At 41.7% G+C, this 18,520-nt stretch overlaps 1 protein-coding gene across 5 annotated transcripts in view; it reads right to left on the bottom strand.

Moving 5' to 3' along the window:
* Nucleotides 1–18,520, bottom strand: part of LOC145389558 (calcitonin gene-related peptide type 1 receptor-like) — a 1,052,335-nt gene that overhangs the window by 62,382 nt on the left and 971,433 nt on the right. For all 5 annotated transcript variants that reach the window (XM_080264831.1, XM_080264825.1, XM_080264822.1 and 2 more), the window contains one exon: nt 7,706–7,832. In XM_080264831.1, the coding sequence (XP_080120957.1) occupies nt 7,706–7,832 (127 nt within the window). The remainder of the gene's footprint in view (nt 1–7,705; nt 7,833–18,520) is intronic.

The following is an 18,520-nucleotide window of genomic DNA, read 5'->3' as shown; positions in this document are numbered from 1 at the left end:
GGATTCATTAAAGACTATATGCGTGCACACACACACACACACACACACACACACACACACATATTTACCTTCCCACACACTCACCTCCTCCCCCAATACACAATCATCCTCCCCCCTCCCACACAAACTCCTCCTCCTCCTTCCTCATACATTCGTCATCCCCCCCTCCACACACACACACTCACCTCACCCCCGAGACACATACTCACCTCCCCATCCCCGCCCCCCCAAAACACACACGCAGCCACCCGATTCAATAGCCAAGCGTAGGAATGCGGACATCTGTGGCATAAAAACAAATATCACAGAGGCTGTGAGATATCGGCGTGCTTCGCGACACACAACCCATCGGCGAAGCTATCCGGTATTGGGAAGACTGTCGGGGGGGGAACAAAGGCGCCTTATTTTTCTGGTTTTGAGCTGCTTCTTGTTTGGGGAGGTGAGACAGAGGAGTTTTTTATTATTAATCACGGGGTTCCGTGCGCAACGGGTGGCTTGTTTACTGAGCTTCGAACATTCTTTTTTAAATTAGTATTATGGTTGTTTTCCCGAAGCGTGTCATTTCCGAATCCTTCTCTCTCTCTCTCTCTCATTCTCCTCCCCTCTCTTCCTCCTCCTCCTCCTCCTTCTCCTCATTTTCTTTCACTTTAAATCGTCTTATCCATTTTCCATGACACATCTCCTTCCTCTGCTCCTTTCACTTTCTCACGTTTTCTGAACCTCACTCATTCCCACTTTAGACTCAGTACAATGCCTTCTTATTTTTTTCCTGATAATATTAGACGATTGAAATCCTGCAGCAGAACTTGTTTGAACTGAGTGTGGTTATATATAATCCTTAATTAGCTTTGAATTATTCGAGGAGTCTTCCTAAGCTAAACATAATCGTTTAACAATAAAAATATATAAACATAGACGCCATGGGATTAAAAGGGATATGTCTCCCAACTTTGTCATTTTCCATTACTGTTCTTCCCTCTTTTGTCTTCCCCTCCCCCCTTTTTTTTTTTAAATTCACAACGTGTTCACCTTCATTTCCAGTTTCATCACTGCAGTATTGAGGAAACTGTCTCTTCTCGCCCACCTCTGTCATGCGAAACTGAAGACTTTCTTTAATATTTTCACATTTATCCACCAACTTTTTTTTATCACTCAATTTTTAATTTCTCATTTCTCTCTTTCTCCCTCCGCAGTCTTCTGTCTCTTAGTCTTCCCTCTTCCTCACAATAGATCATCCTGCCAACATTTAATCAGCCCAATTCCTCCGTTCCAGCTTCCATTTCTCTCTCCTTCTGCCACCTTCCATACCTTTTTCTCGCCTCTCACCTTCTCTCCTTCCCACCTTCTGTGATTTATCCCTCCCTTCAGTCCACCGTTATGTCTTTCTCCCATCTACTTACTATCCTCGATTCCTAGATCTTTACTTCTCCTCACCTATCCCTTCAACTCACATTTTAATCTGAGTCATTTATATCAAGCATCGTATCCAATATCTATGATACACTACTCTCTATTGCAGTTTACTGTTATCGGAAATCTATTGTGTGTGTGTGTGTGTGTGTGTGTGTGTGTGTGTGTGTGTGTGTGTGTGTGTGTGTGTGTGTGTGTGTGTGTGTGTGTGTGTGTGTGTGTGTGTGTGTGTGTGTGTGTGTGTGTGTGTTCTCTAACTTTATAATTAATACTTATTGGGCTATGTAGTACGAGGCCCGTTTAGAAAGTATCTGACCTTAGGCTCTGAAAAAATGCAGAGTTAACCTGTTGAGCTGGGACACTAATCCCCCTCGAAACAGATCCCTTCTGACTTGACACGCGTAGTCCAGCGTTCTTTCCACTGCCTGAAACATTTTTCATGGTCGGTTTTCGGTGTCTCCTGCAGGTGCTTCGTTGCATTCGTCATGATCTATTCTTTCGTCTCAAATCGGGAACCCTTCAGCGGAGTTCTGAGCTTAGGGAATAACCAAAAATCGCATGGAGCCATGTCTGGTGAGTAGCAGGGAGCCTGCCAGACCTGCGGGATGTTGGGTTTAGCCAAAATTCCAAAATCAGTTGAGAAGAATGGGAAGGGGCGTTGTCATGGTGCAGCTTCCAAATTGCCGCTTTACAACGGCCTTGTCTCTTTCGCCGAACTGCGTCTCGAAGACGACGGATAACGTCTAGGTAGTGATATTTGTTGAGAGTCTGACCTGGTGCGTATGCATGATGCACAACACCACAGTAGTAGAAAAAAAAAATGTCAACATACGAGTGCATTTCACCTTGCTGCCGCCCTGTCGTTCATTTTTTGGCCGAGGCGACCCTACATGCTTCCACTAGGACGACTGTGCTTTGGTGTCTGGGTCGTAACCCTTACACCTAAGTCTCATCTCCAATGACGATAATATTCAGAAAGTCTGGATCGTGATTTGCACACTCCAATATGTCCTTAGCAACGTTTATCCTAGAGAAATCATGATGAATGTGATGATGCACCTGCAGGAGATACCGAAAAGCGACTTTGAAAAATGTACTAGACAATGAAAAGAGCGGTGGGCTACGTGCGTAAGGTCTGAAGCGGCCTATTTTGAGGAGAATTACCGTCGTAGCTCAACAGGTTACCTATTATTTTTTTTTTATAGGCTAAGAACGTATACTTCCTAAACAGATCCCGTATGTGATATAAGGTATATTATGAGTGGAGGGAAAATACTAAGCTAGTAAGTTTATATACAGTTTAAGCCTAGGAAACCTTGTAAATAAGGTCCATGATATTTGCTTTTCTCTACTTTCACCTGAATTGTTCCTCGTCCCTTTCCCCTCTCCTCTCCTCTCAGTTTTCTCCCTTCTCTATTTCCCTATACCTTGTCCAACTTCTCTCTCCCCCTCCATTTCATTCAGTTCATTCTGCATGTCTGCTAAATATTATCCCTACCTACTTCTTTCCATCCTGTTTTTTTTTTCTTTACCCTACCGTCATTTTCATGATTTCCCCCTTCTCCCTCCTTCCTATTCTTCTTCATACCATCACCCATCTCTCCTACCATCCCACCATCTTTCCACTTCTCCCTCCGCCTATCCTTTACTCTGTCCGCGCTCCTTCCACTACAGTTCCTTCCACTACGCATCCCTTACTCCATCTTATCATCCATTCTCTCCCCTTTCCAAATATTTTCTCATCTCCAGTCTACTTCGCACCCTCAAATCTCTTACCTTGGAATTCCCTTGACACACTCAGACCCATTCCATCCTTTCCTCCATCTCTCACACCTTTCACTGACCCTCCGTCAATCTGTCATCTAGTCCTCTTTCTGTCTTTTTTTATCTTACTGCTCTCTCCTCAAATCCCGCTTTTTCTCTCCTTCCCCTCTCCAGTTCACTTAATCCTTCCCTCCCTCCCTCCAACCAACAGAATTTCTCCACTCCCTCTCTCTCCTTGCATCCAGCCACCAAATCCTCCCCCCTCTCCTTCCGTCCCTTCCACCACCAAACCCCTCATCCCTCATTTCATCCCTGTACCAGTCTTTCATCCCTACCCGCCTCATTCCACCATCTCTTTCATCCCTCCCTCCCTCCTACACAGAATCCTTCATCCCTTGCTCCACCAAATCCCTCCCTCCCTCCACCCTTCCGTCCATTCTATCATCAAACCATTCACCCTTCCCTCCATCCTACCACCAACTCTCTACCCGTACCCTCTACCCGTCAAATCATCTCACCATCAAACACTGCAGTCATTCCCTCACTCGCTTCACCACATTCCACACTCCTCCCTCCATCTCATCACCAAATCCCTTACAACTACCCATCCAACCACCAAAACCCTCTCCTTTCCCTCCCTTCCTGGCACCATCAATTTCTTCACCTCTCACTCCATCCAACCGTCCAATCTCTCACCTCTCCCTCCTTCTTCCCAACACCAAGCCCTTCTCGTCTCATCCCCTTTCAGCACCAAATTCCTTACCTGCCCCTCCATCTCGCCAACAGATTCCACACCTCAAACAATTTTCCTTCATTCAGTATACGGAGAAAGGCCAAAAGCAGAGTACAGGATCCAGTATATTTCAACGTTTCGCCCATCAGGGCGTTCTCAGAAATAACACCAATGGACAACACTTCACCATTGTCGAGTCAACTTACACAGCGATGGTATGTAACATCAACCAAAATAATGTATTCTTTACGTTAGGGAAGCCATTGGAAATTTTCCTAACAAACGGACAGCCAGGTTAATTCATCAGGTAGTGTAGGATTGTTAACATGTAAGGTTTAGGACGTCACTCAGACTGGAAACTATTTCAGTGATGGAGTGTTGTCCACTAACGATATTTCTGAAGAATCCTTGGAGTTCGGCGAAACGTTGAAATAATCTTGATTCCGTACAATGCCCTTGGCTCTTATCGTTGTATTGAATATTGTTGCAGTCTTCGATGTTATCTACACAAAGTTCCTTCATATAACTATCGCCTCATCCTCCTTCCCACCACCAAATCCTTCCTTCTTCCCTTCCCCCCCCTCCATCCGTCGTCCCTCACCCTTTTCTTAGATTTACCATCCATCTCTCATACCCTGTTCACAGTCCTCATCCCATCCTCCCTCTACACTATATCTCACTTTTTCCTTTTCATATCCTCCTCCTCTCCGCCATTTTCTTCACTCCTCTTTCCCTCCCTCCAAACAAGTCTTTTACTCCTCCCTCCCTCCCGCCATTATATTCTCGCAATCTCCCCTTGTTTCCTTCACTCAACCCTTCTTCCCCTGACGAAATCCCTCAATCTTCCTTCTCCATTCCCTGCCTCCCTCGACCGTGTTCCTTTCTCTTCCCTTCACCAAATCCCTCTGCTCTCGCACTTTACTCCTTCCCTCCACCATATCCAACATTACTCCCTCCTTTTTCTTATCATATTCCTCACTCTTCCCTCTCCACTCATTCACCAGATCCCTCACTGTTCTCTCCTCACTCCCTGTCTCCCTCCAAAAGTTCCTTCGTTCTTCTCTTCTTCCCTCACTTACCTGCAAAATCTGTCAACACTCCCACATTCCATTTTCCCCAATCTCTTCACTCCTCCTTCCTTCCCTTCATCATATCCTCATTCCACCAGCTTTCCCTTACCGCTCTTCCTTCCCTCCCTTCCTCCCTCCTTTCCTTGCCTCATTCCTCCTTCCTTCCCGCCATCCAACTCCTCATCCGTCTCACTCTTCCTCAATTAACCCTTTCTCTGCTCAACCAGATCCCTCACTCATCCATCCTTTCCTCAACAAAGTCTCTATTTCTTGCCTCTTTTCCTCCATCAAATCCCTCAGCGCTCCCTACTTCCCTCACTACCCTCCTCTCTTTCTGTCTGTCTGTCTCTCTCGTTCCTGCCACCTAAATCCGTCCCGTCTCCCCTTCCCCCTGCCTATTTTCCCCGGCGTTAATCCAAGTAATGCCCCACCTTCCATCCCCAGCCAGGCCGAATCTTTGATCTTCCTGCCAAGAGTCAATAATATCGACTCCTCTACCTCGAGCTCCCTCCTCCTCCCCTCTTGCTGACGGCCTCTGTTTTGGCGAGAGAGAGAGAGAGAGAGAGAGAGAGAGAGAGAGAGAGAGAGAGAGATTGATAAAATGAGTGACACAACTGGAAATAAAATAGGTAATGATATAATGCAGAGGGCAACATGAGAAAAGAAAGAGGTTTTGATAAGAAATTAAAATAACTGAACAATAAGGGTTGCCCTGCTAGGCAATGACTAAACCACGGAAAGAGAGAGAGAGAGAGAGAGAGAGAGAGAGAGAGAGAGAGAGAGAGAGAGAGAGAGAGAGAGAGAGAGAGCCATGAATATGACAGTAAGGTGGAGAGCTCTCTGCCTAATGAGCAATGAAGGGGTGTGGGGCCAGGACACTTCACTGCCGTACTACGAGTGCCACCAGGGTCTCAACTCACTCGCCTATCATCTCGCAAGTGATTGCAGATAACATTTTCTGTCCATTTCCCTGTTTATCTTTTTTCTCTTTGCATTGTCAGTCTGTCAGTTAGTTAATTGGACTTGTTATCACTCATTTTTTTACATGAACTTTGTTAACTATGATGGTTTTCACTCGTTTTAACCTGATATTCTGCGGAATGGCCCTGTTAAGTTAGTGTTTGTGAAATGCAGCGACAGTGTTTGAAAAACTACAAATTGCATGTCCAGACAATTAGGCTTGTGAGGCGAAGCCAGTATGACGGAGGCCTGAATGATGTGTGAATATGTGTGTGGCCCATTTCACTGAGCTTGCTGCTGATTGCGCTTCCACTTTTACACCTTCCCATACACTGTTTCTGAACCCAACACCACCCCTTCTAGAACAGAATTAGGGTCGTGATGATGATGATGGTGATGATAATTAATTTTACTGATTGCTTTTACAACAATTAATTACATAATCAGGATCACGTCATAGCCGTAATTTATATATATTTATACGTGTATCATAGGACTCAAAGTATATGAGAAAAAGGCCAGTGCTTATTTTCTTATAGTTTTTGGTCCATGTTTTTCTTCTTGCTAAAAGATTTTGATGTAAGTTATCATCCCGTCCATACCTTTCATCTTATTACGGTCATTTTCATACGGTATACTACCAACATCCTACCTCACTGACAGTGATGGTTTTGCTACATTTGCTCTATACTTTAAATATTTCTGGGTCCCTTCAATCATATGTGTTATCTGGCAAAAATGTAAATGACGATGATGATGATTACAAACTGTTTATCACTTACCATCAGCAAATGTGCCAGGTCATACACTCTTCTCTCAACACTTACCATTCATCACCATCACACTTTTGCCACACATCAACAAAATTGTCATACATCACCACAACTTCCATACTATGCACCATCAAGGTTGCCACACACTGCCACGGTTGCCATACACTGCCACAGTCTACATGCATTACCATTAAAGTTGTCATACAGTACCAGAATTGTCACACAATACCACCACATCTAACACGGCTCCTCACCACAGCTGTCACAAATCACCGCCACAGCTACCACACAGCTCCTCACCACAGCAACAACACAGAACCACCCCAGCTAAAACAGATCATCACCACAGATACAATTCATCACTATCACAGCTATCAAAGATCATCACAGTTGCAAGACATTAGCGCCACAGATCACCATAACTGCAACACATCATTACGACATCTACCACAGATCCTCACCACAGTTACATCATATCACCACCTCAGCTACCAAAGTTCGTCACCACAGTTGTGTCAAATCACCACCACATCTACCACATAGCATCATCCCAGCTGCAGCACATTAACACCACAGCTCCCACAGATCATCGCAAGTACCACACATCACCACCACAGTTGCCACACATCGCCAGCCCTGAGATACTACACAGTACTACTCGTCTGGAAGTTGTGTGTGGCCTCTCGTCCGTTTGAGCTAATTTTACGTAGTTCAGTGACAGAAAAAAGAAAATATTGCTTAGGGTCAATATCCTTACCACATCACTCATTCGTAAGCAGCATCATATACAACTGCTAATCTTTTGTTCCAGCTCAACGTTCATGATAAAGACATGCAATTATAGGTCAAGTACGAGTAAAAGAATTTTACAGAGAGAGAGAGAGAGAGAGAGAGAGAGAGAGAAAGACACACACACACACACACACACACACACACACACACACACATTCATTACCATCAGATTAATCATCCATCATCACACCCCTGCCTCCTACCCGATTAGCAGCGACGGTATCAGGCTTGGCGACGACCCAGCCGTACCACAGCAGCCACATGGCGTTGTTGATGATGAAGCTCACAAACAGGTTCTTGTGGATGGTCACGCGCGTGCATTTCAAGGACCTGTGGGGAAGAAGGACGAAATATTAAATACACACATAGGAAGATAGATAGATAGATATGCAGACGGATAAATCAGAATGAGAAATGGGAAAAAATACAAACACACACACACACACACACACACACACACACACACACATATATATATATATATATATATATATATATATATATATATATATATATATATATATATATATATATATATATATACGGTATATATAAACAGAGAGAGAGAGAGAGAGAGAGAGAGAGAGAGAGAGAGAGAGAGAGAGAGAGAGAGGAGGACTCCAAGACTGCAAAAGCTATTCATATGAAAGGCAAACAAACTAAAGACAAAATCAGTTTGAGATGCATATCAGTATGTTTCAAAGACTGGACGTCATAGGTGGAGGATAATTCTGATAATGAGGCTGATAGACGTCCTCATTTCGATGTTAATTTCTGGGCTTTACAGAACCTAAGCAAAATCGTATGCTCTATGTTCTTTCGTGGAATTTTACACAGCAGCTAGTTCTTACGTCTATATACCTATATTCTTTTTCACTGTAACTCGTAGCTCAGTCCATTGCAACCCCTTCACCACGATTTTCTCCTAATCTGAATAAAAATTGTTTTGTTGTGACAAGAAATAAGAAACTGGTGTTACCGAGGTTCATTCATTCATTCATTGCCAGACGCCATGTATCCCAATCGGGGTGGCCAAGGGCTTAGAGTTAATTGTTTTACAGGGAGGGGCACTAATCCTCCACCAACCCCACTTGACACGTAAGGATGCCAACAGCATCTAGTGTTCCCAGGCGGTCACCCATCCAAGTAATAACCAGACCCGGGATTAAAATGGACTGCTTCCAACAAGGAAACTGCGTGGAGAAGATATTCTGACCAATTACTATCTCTCGTTGATAAGGCAAACGTAATATTCAATCGAGGTCACTAATTCCTTTGTACTTCTGGTGCTCTACTGTATCGTGAAATTCCAACCCTTTTGATTGAAGGCAATAAATGTGACGAGATCCCGATAAGTTCTGACACAGATGGGAGAAAGACCAAAAAGTTATTGACGGCAACTGTGCATTATAATGATTCGTCATTTATAGTGACTTTTAAATGTGTGACTTCGTAGCTTGGACATTTATTTTTCATACCAGTTCCACGAGTAACGTAAGATGGAACGAGACACAATATCGAAAGTCTGTTTGTTCGAGAGTCAGTAGTTGCTTTTACTTGTCCAAGATTGCTGTCCTCTTCCCAACGCCAGGAACACAGAAAGGCGAGTTGGTGATAAGGGAGAACAAGCAATGGAAGACCAAGAAAAAAGTAGGAAGAGAAACTGGAAGGAGACGGTGAGTATTTGTGATATGACAGGCATCCTGGAAGAACTCTGGGAATACTCGTATACTGACAGAAGTTAGAAAAAAAAAAAGTCAGTATCAGCGGCAATCGAAACTACTGCGAGGGAACTATAGAGAGTTGGATGATCCAGGGTCTCTCTCTCTCTCTCTCTCTCTCTCTCTCTCTCTCTCTCTCTCTCTCTCTCTCTCTCTCTCTCTTCACTTATTCGGTATGCTAGGAATACTGAGATAACCACCAAGATGTGATAAATAGATTCCTCCTATTCAAGTAACGTTTTCAGTGGTGTAATTGCATGTGGGATTTTTGTTCAAAGCAATGTTAAACTTTTTTTTTTTTTTCATATATGGGAAGTCTTAACTGTGCACAAGGTTAAAAGCTGTCTCATCGATATTTTCAGAGGTACTGCTGCATGTAAGTATTATATTCTGTAAGACACTGAACGACTAAATTACATATAAGAAATCCTTCCAGGAAAATGGCAAAAAAAAAAAAAAACATATAGCCTTTCACTTGTATTGTCACGCGTAGGTGGCAAATTGTTTTCTGCATAGTCAGTTTTATCAGTTCATGAGAAAGTGCTACCAATGAAAGAGAGAGAGAGAGAGAGAGAGAGAGAGAGAGAGAGAGAGAGAGAGACAGACAGACAGACAGACAGACAGACAGAGACTGTTAACATTCTTGTCCACAACCATAACTACAGTGCACACGAAAACCAACAAGAGTGCTCTAGTGGGCGAGTAAACATTTCATCTATGTAACTGTTATGAGTCCGTGCCAAGATAAGATAAAAAACGACGAACATGTACAGTAAGCAACAGTGATCGTGTCGTGAAATTTGGTGAAAACACAAGCTAACGGGCTAAGCGTCTGGTACATTCCACCGTCTGTCATACGGACGGTTTATAATGTTTCACAAGTTACATTAATTTAATCTTCGGACAAAACCGCGACACGACTACTGTTGCACACTGTACATTGTCGCCATCAAGTTTGTAACGAAGGATAGGAATTTCAATGGATGACCTTCTCTTAACAGCATTTTTTTTTTTTCCCTGTTAGAATTTATTTTTATCTCCAATATTTGTTTTTTGTTTTTTTAAGTTTGTGTATTTGCTTGCTTCTCTTTGGGTATGATCACGTCTTTCTAGTTTTATCTTTGCTACTTTCAAACCATTTTGTTCGACATGCGAAAGGCTCTCGTACTAAAGGTCCTAGAACTCTTTTAGTATGATGACTCTATTTTCTAACATCATTTATTTTACTTTTTATTTAACATATGGATGACCTCTCGTAATGAAATGATTCAAAATTATCTCATGCAACCACTACAGCACGATGGCGTCTATTTCTTCTCTTTTCTTTTCTTTCTTTTCTTCTTCTGATTTTGCTACCAGTGAACTACTTTATCCATTTTATGAAAGACCTTTTGTTTGGGTTCGATACTTAAACCCATTCAGTCCGATTAAATTTATTTATATTCTTCTCTTGCGATCTCTCGGGGGTTTTATTTACATTACACTTTTTCACAATGGAGAATCAGGTGTAGCCTTCCTTCAGCACGTGTGGTCTTTTCTAAGCTGACCAAAATCGTCTGAAAGCAACAGGAATAAACCAGTAAATGACGTCACCTGATCGCGTGTTTTAATTTTGCACGAGTATCAGAACAAAAGACTTAAGGCAGTAGAAACAGGACTGTTCATCCTAAACTGCGTTAAGTAGATAAGATAAAAACAATAATATTAAGACATTCGTGAAAGATGTGCAGTGTTGAAAATGCAAGGGATATAGAAATTTTTATGGTTGTTGCTGATCTTGTTGACGTGTCCCTATGCTCATCAGAAACACGAACCCAGTAAACTGCAGGCTTAAGTTGCCCTTCTCCGGTAATCCACTATCCTTCTTTCGGAAGGCAAGGAGGGAAAAGTGAAACGCTTGTATAACCGGACAATGGCGACAGAACTTTATCATAATTCCTGTTTTTCTTGGCCACCATTCTCGAGCTAAGTAATATTCACAAAAATAACTAAATTATCTTTACTTCCTATTTTTTGGATATATCATTCTCCAGTGCTAATATCTATGAGTCACATTTAATTCAGGCACTAGCTCAAGATCTATCTTGATCACATATCTTTGTAGGTGTATAACGTCTTTCTAATATATATTTATTTTTTCGGATACTAAGTAAGTCTGGATATTTTACAACAGAAACTTTCATCGGTGTCATTTGTGTATACTGGAAGACAAACCCATATCGAGCAATCTTGTGGCAATTATTTAATATGGTCGTCCAGTGTGATTCTTTTCCAGTTATTAAGTTACTTATTGATCGATCTGGGCATATTGCTATCAAAATACAGAATATATTGTTTCCTAAAATTTCTTTTGTACAGATCTTTATCAAACATTTTCTACAAGTTTACCCACTGCCCGATGCTAGATCTTCTGAGACGTTGCCTCTATAAACGGATCTCCAAACAATTTTGTTCTTATTAATTTTCGACTCTTGTGCACACTGCACACACTCCTCCCTCATTTAACATTCTATTTGTCTCTCCACTTCACTATTGGTCTCCCTTTCCTTCAGCCAACCATCTCAATCTCATACACTCTTAGTTGGTCTCTAACTCTCTATTCATCCTATTATACCCAAAACCTCTTCTTAGTATTTTTCTTTCTCTCTCCCACCACGTCCTCTGCGTCACAATCTTTGCTAATCCTTTTTTTTTTTTTTTTTTTTTAATCGTCTATGTTACTCCACAGGATCGTACTAGGTGACTGATTGTACTAGGTGACTGATTTTTATAGCCCTCACTCTTGATTTCTTTTCAACATGCTTCGTCCACATTTCATAACCTTACGTTAGGGCTGGAACTGTTAAACTGTTGCAATTCTTTATTTATGGTCGAGCTTATATTCTATTTCTTGTTACTGTTCTCTACGCCCCTGTCATCATCCGCTCATTCGATTTTGGTCACATCAGTACCAAGACATCTGATTACACTTACATCTACATTTCTGAGCTTCCTCTAAACACCCAAACCAAAATGTCTGAAAACCCACATCTTCCATTTCTAGGCTTCTTTCATATATCAGTACCGTAGCAACTGAACAGACTTACACCCTCTAGTTCTGTGCTTCCTTCAAACATCAATTCAACAACACTTAATCAGCCTAGTGTCCTCATTTCTATACTTCCTTCATACATAAATACCAACATACTAAACAGCCTCATATTCCTCATTTCTGAGCTTCCTTTAACTACAGTGACAATATACCCAAAGTCTCTTATATCCTTCATTTCTGTGCTTCCTTGAAACACAGATACAAAAGTACTGAACACCCCTATATTTCCCGTATCTCTGCTTCCTTCAAATACCAATAATGTCGACAGATCTAGTTTCGTTATATATATTTTAATTGTTACAGGGGAAAAATCCAGGACATCGGTGAGATATGGCCAGCTCTTCCGGAATCTATTCTGTGACCCTCTGATAATGTTTCAGGTTACGCGTTAAACAAATTCATCTTTGATAATGGTTTCCTCTGCCCTGTGAACAGCTTATATATAAAGTTAAATGGACCGTAATTTCCTGATTGTTACTATGTTTGCTAGTTCAGAGTTTTGAAAAGTTATGCCTTTTTAGAAATAGATAGCTGAAAAACTGAGCTTAACGGTTTCATATATCATATTACTCCTCCCTTTTAATCTCTCTCCCTCTCTCTCTCTCACTCTCTCTCTCTCTCTCTCTCTCTCTCTCTCTCTCTCTCAAATATTACAATCTCCCAGCGAAAATAGGGCGAATTCCCTGCTGAAAACAACCAATCAGGGGGCTCGACACTGGACCCCTAGGCAGCCACTGTAAACACAGGAGGGAGGCGCTTCGGAGTGATTGAAGAGGGAGAGAAAGTGAGAGAAAGAAGGCGAGGGGTTGAGGGAATAGGAGAGAGGGAGTTCAGAGTGGAGAAAGAGTGACTGGAAAAGGAAAAAAAATGGGAAGAGATATGTGAGGGAAGGAGGGAAGTAAGAAGAAGAGGCAAGAAGCAGAAAGGAAGATGAGAAAGTTAAAGAAAGAAGGAGAAAGAGTGAGGAAAGAGGGAAATAGTAAAATGAAGGATACGGAAATGAAGGAAGAAGAGGAGGGGATAAGAGGGGAACGAGAACAATAGGGAAGAAAAGATTGATAAGAAAAGGAGAGGAAAAAGAGAAAGAAAGAATGAAGAGGGTAAGGGGAGCATAATGGAGGAAGAAGATGACTACAATGGGAGAGGCACTGAGAGAAAGAAGGGAAGGCAATTAGGGGAAGGGGATAGAGATGAGCAGGTGGAAAGACGACGGACAGGGGAGAGAGGGAAAAGAAGCGAGAGGTAACTGGGAATGCAGAAAAAGTGAAGGAAAAAAGGGGCAAGAGTAAGGATGAGAGGAAGAAAGTAGGAGATGAAAATAGAAAAAAGATGGACGTGATAGAAAGAACAGGGGAGGAAGCGTTTGGAAAGTAAGGGAAAGGAGAAGAATAGGAAGTATTAAATGGGAAGGGGTGGGGAGGAAGGAGAATGGAAAAAATATGGATACGATGAAGGGTAGAGGTTGACAGGAAAGAAAATAAAGGTAGGAAAGAGATAAGGTGGAAAGTGAGACAGAAAAAAAGATGGAAGACATAGACGAAATAAGAAAAATAAGGGCAAACAACTGGGTGAAAAAGAGCAAGAAAATGGAAAAGAAAAAAGATGGAATAGAAGAAAGGAAAAGTGGTGGAAGAAAGGAGAAAGAGAAGACAAAAGGGAAGGGAGAATTATCTGAAAGAGATGGTAGAAGGGAGGGCTGGTAACTGATAAGAAAGTGAATTATCGAGAAGAGGGGAGTATGAAAGGAAAACGATAAGAGAGATGGCGTGTCACAGAAAAATGGAGTAATTAGTCAAGGAGGGTATAATGAACGGAAGGAGAGAAAGGACAGATGAGAAAAAGAGTAAATAAGGGAGACAGGACAGAGTATGGTGACAATTTAAAAAAAATATTATGAGGGGATATATAATAAAGGAGAATGAAAGAGAAATACTAAAAGAAAGGAGAATGAAAGAGAAATAATAAAGGAAAATGACAGAGAAATAATAAGAGATGGGAGAATGAAAGAGAAATATTAAAAGAAAGGGAAAGAAAGAGAAATAATAAAAGAAAGAAGAATAAAAGAGAAATTAAGTGTAAACAGTGTGTGTAATGGAAGAAGATTGCGCTGACAGGAAAAATGGAGGTGAGAAGAGAGGAATCACAGAGAGAGGGATCGGGAATAGATAATGAAGGAAAATGAGAAAGCAAGAGATACCAAGAGTGAGACTGCACTTTCAATGGAGGGGGAAACTCGGAAAAACTGGAAGAAATGGAAAGTAGGGAGAAGAAACAAATAGATGTGACGAGGGAGTCACTCTGGGTGCACGAGGTGGTAAAGCATGGGCAAAATAGGAAAACAAACAAACACACACACACACACACACACACACACACACACACACACACACACACACACACCTTCATCCTCTCTTCCTCACTGACTTCCTCCCTGGCTCTCCCTTATCCCGTTTCTCTTCTCTCAGTCCTTTATCCATCATCATCATCATTCCGTCATATACTCATCCTTCCTTGTTCTGTAACTTTTTATCTCTTTTTCTTTTCTTTTTTCTTCCCGTCCGTGTATGCAAATGAATAACACTTTAGCTTCAACACTAACAGCAGACACCATGTAACCTACGCCATACAACTATAATCACAGTATTCATTTTCACACGCTGTATCTTCATGGCCAGACGCTTCTCTTCTTGTAAACCAGCAACTAATCCTCCCACGATCACGTCACCTTTAGCAGTCTCTTTTAGGTAACACAAAATGATTTTATTCCCCTGAAGGTAAGTTACCTGAGGCTGAAAGTTAAAATTTTGTCCATTAGCCGTCTCATGATCGCATCAACATTAACATTAAATTTGGGGGTAATAGTGACGAATGCATTCAGTAGAAAGCCTGAGTGTAAAAAAAAAAATAAGAAGGGATGAGGCAACAGGCACAGGGAAAAGCAAAATACAAAAGGTTGGAGGAGAGGGTGACACACAACAGACAGCAGGGGAATGCACCAGGACGCAAATGGAATGTTCCGATGAAGCAACAGGAACAGGGAAAGGCAAAAGACAAAAGGCAGGAGGAGAGGGGATACACAACAGACAGCAGGGGAATGCACCAGGTCGCAAATGGAAGGATTCGAGTTCGAAAGATCCTGATCTCCCAACAGTACAATAGGAGACTTCGACGTCTCTCATTCGGAATACTCAGTATTCGTTAATGTGACCTGTTACTGGTAAGATTTTCCTATCAGCTGTGTATAATCGTACTGACGGAGTTAGCGAGAACGTATATATATATATATATATATATATATATATATATATATATATATATATATATATATTTATGCAAGAAAGAAGAAACAATGGCCAGGAGCCCGCAAGATTGTTTCCTCCAAGGAAAAAAAACAAACAAGATAACAGATAGCCAAAAATCAAGATCCGTTCATTTCGAGATGGTTGGACACACTGCGTTTGAAAGACTGGAGAACATAGGCAATAGGAAATACAGATGGAGACAGTTCCAGAGTTGACCAGTTGCATACATGAAGAACTGGGAGTAACGGCTAACTCTTGCATTAGAAAGTTGGAGAGAAAAGGGATGAGGGTTATTACTTGACGAGTGCTACGCTTCTGCCGTAGTGGTGGAGCGGTGCAAACAGACAGTTCAGAGAAGCAGTGACAATTGAAGTAGCGATAGAAAAGAAGATAAAGATGCAACAGTAGGACGAAGAGACAAAGGTTGAAAGGAGCCAGTAAGAGGAGGAGAGTTAATGAAACTAAAAGCCTTTGACTCAACCTTGTTGAGAAGAGCTGTACCTGGGGAGCCTCCTCACACATGAGAACTGTACTCCACACATGGACGAGTAAAACTCGTGTATAAAGTCAACAACTGTGCAGGGGTAAAGAAGGCATGGAGTCGGCTCTGCACACCTAATCTCTCAGAAGCAGATTTTATAAGAGAGGTATTATGATCCTTCCAAGATAAAGCCCGAGAGAATGAAACCCCAAGTATGTTCAAAGATGATGCAGGAATGAGTTGGATATTGTTTAAAATTAGATGATACTCCTGAATAGATTTTGTCGGGTTGAAACATGTAAAAACTGATTTTTTGATGCATTAAAAACAACATGATTACTTTTTCCTAATCAAAGATATGAGCTAAGTCAGACACTAGGTGTATCAGCCTCAACTGTCAGCCTCATCCCTTGTTTGTTGAAGTAACTGCTGAGATGAACGCTGCGGGAAGCTAACGGAATGGTGAAGGGTGGAGTCATCAGCATATGAGTGGATAGGGTTAGATGTACAGCTTGGATCATTGATGAATAGACGGAAGAGAATTGGTGAAAGGACTGAGCCCTGGGGAACACCACTACTGACAGCTGTAAGAGAAGAACGATGGCCGTCTACAACAGCAGCTACAGAACGACCAGCAAGGAAGCTAGAGATGAAGGCACAGATAGAGGGATAGAAACCGTAAGAGGGCAGTTTGGAAATTAAAGATTTATGCCAGACTCAATCGAAAGCCTTTGAGATGTCAAGTGCAATGGCAAAGCTTTCGACAAAGTTCCGAAAAGAGGATGACCAGGAGTCTGAAAGGTAGGTGAGAAGATGGCCAGTGGAGTGTCCCTGGCGGAACCCATACTGATGATCAGAAAGAAGGTTGTGATGGGAAAGGTGCTTTATTTATTTATTTATTTTCGGTAAGAAGAGACTCAAAAACTTTTGAAATACATAAACACTTATCTCCACAAGACCTCCCTATATGCTGGGGAAAAAAAAAAAAAAGAAAAAAAAAAAGCTTCCTAGTGCGTTACATTTAACCAGACACTGGGATTGGTAAGTGAAATTCTGATCAACACAGTTCGTGTCGGCTCCTATGTGATGAACCAAGGATCGTATACTGACTGGCTTAGCAGACTGTGACTTTTCTTCCTCAGCGACTGACTATAAATGACGCGCCTGAAAAAAATCTCTTGGATATTACCGCTAATTCAGATGACATTGGCAACATGAAATAAGTTCATATTAAGGTGCTGTATGTAAGATTAATTCCCTGAGAAGGAAGCTAATATGACAATGTGTTTAGTACCAGCGAGAAAAAGGCCTTAAATCCAATGAAATCCCTCACTACGACCACTTAAAAAAAAAAAAAAACGAAAATTGTTTGGCAGTAGCAAGAACGATATTAGAAAAACATCAGAGCAGTCAGGGGTGATGAAGAAGGTTTATAACATGGTGGGAATTGTCTGGAAGGCGTAACAACAAAAAACAACAAAAAAGTAAAATTAAGGCAAGTCATTGTACTGAAGATATTAACGAAAAAAATGTGTCTTCATACGGCTGAAGAAGAATAGGATGCTTGAGAAGGCGAGCGAGTAGGTGAGACAACGAGAAAATTGAAGGACGGAGAGCAAAATTTGAAAGAGAAAGAGGGCGAGAGCCTGGGGGAAGAAAATGAGAGAGGAAGAAGGGATAATGGAGGTGGCGGGAGGAGTAAGAGGACTAGGAGGTAAGTGAGAGGCGGTAAATAAAGACGAGGAGGCCAAACAATAGAAGAGACCGAAAGAGAAGAGAGGAGAATTGTATATGAGAGAGAGAAAAAAAAAGAAAAAAGAAAAGAGGTGTGGAAGCGGAGCCTGAGAGGAGGTTTGAAACGGAGGAACTGAAAATAAAAGTTAGGAAATAATGGAAGGAAGGACGGAAGGAAGGAAGGAATAGAAGGAAGACATGAATATAAAAGGAAGAAGGATTGACAACAGACTGAGAAACAATCTTTAAGGAAAAAGTAGTGAATGAAGACAGAGAAGCGACACATGAAAGAGAGGAGGACAGAGCCAGAATGGTAGAAAAGATGAACAGGTTTAGAGAAGGGAACGATGAAAGAGAGGGAGAAAAAACCCGAGGAATTAAAAAAGACTGGAAAAGGGATAAGAAAAGAGAGGAAGGAAAGTTTTACGTAGGTGGTGAAGGATGGAAGGAAGGAGAGTGGATAAAGAACGGAGAAAAATGAGGGATTTAAGGGAGGCAGGGAAAAAAAGGATAAAAGAAGACAAAGAGGCATAAAATGGGGTTATGGAAAAGAGGAAGACACAAAATATGAGATAATGGGTATACGACGTGAAGATGATGATGGCTAAAAGGATAGAGGGAAAGATGGGAAAAATGAAACCCAGGGTCCATGAGGAATGGATAAAATGATAATGGAAGAGACAAAAACA

The sequence above is a fragment of the Coenobita brevimanus genome, chromosome 14 (assembly GCF_032717465.1).
Source record: "Coenobita brevimanus isolate Jiangsu-jjx chromosome 14, ASM3271746v2, whole genome shotgun sequence".
Lineage (NCBI taxonomy): Eukaryota > Metazoa > Arthropoda > Malacostraca > Decapoda > Coenobitidae > Coenobita > Coenobita brevimanus.
Note: the sequence above shows the minus strand (reverse complement) of the source record. Positions and strands in the feature narration are given on the sequence as shown.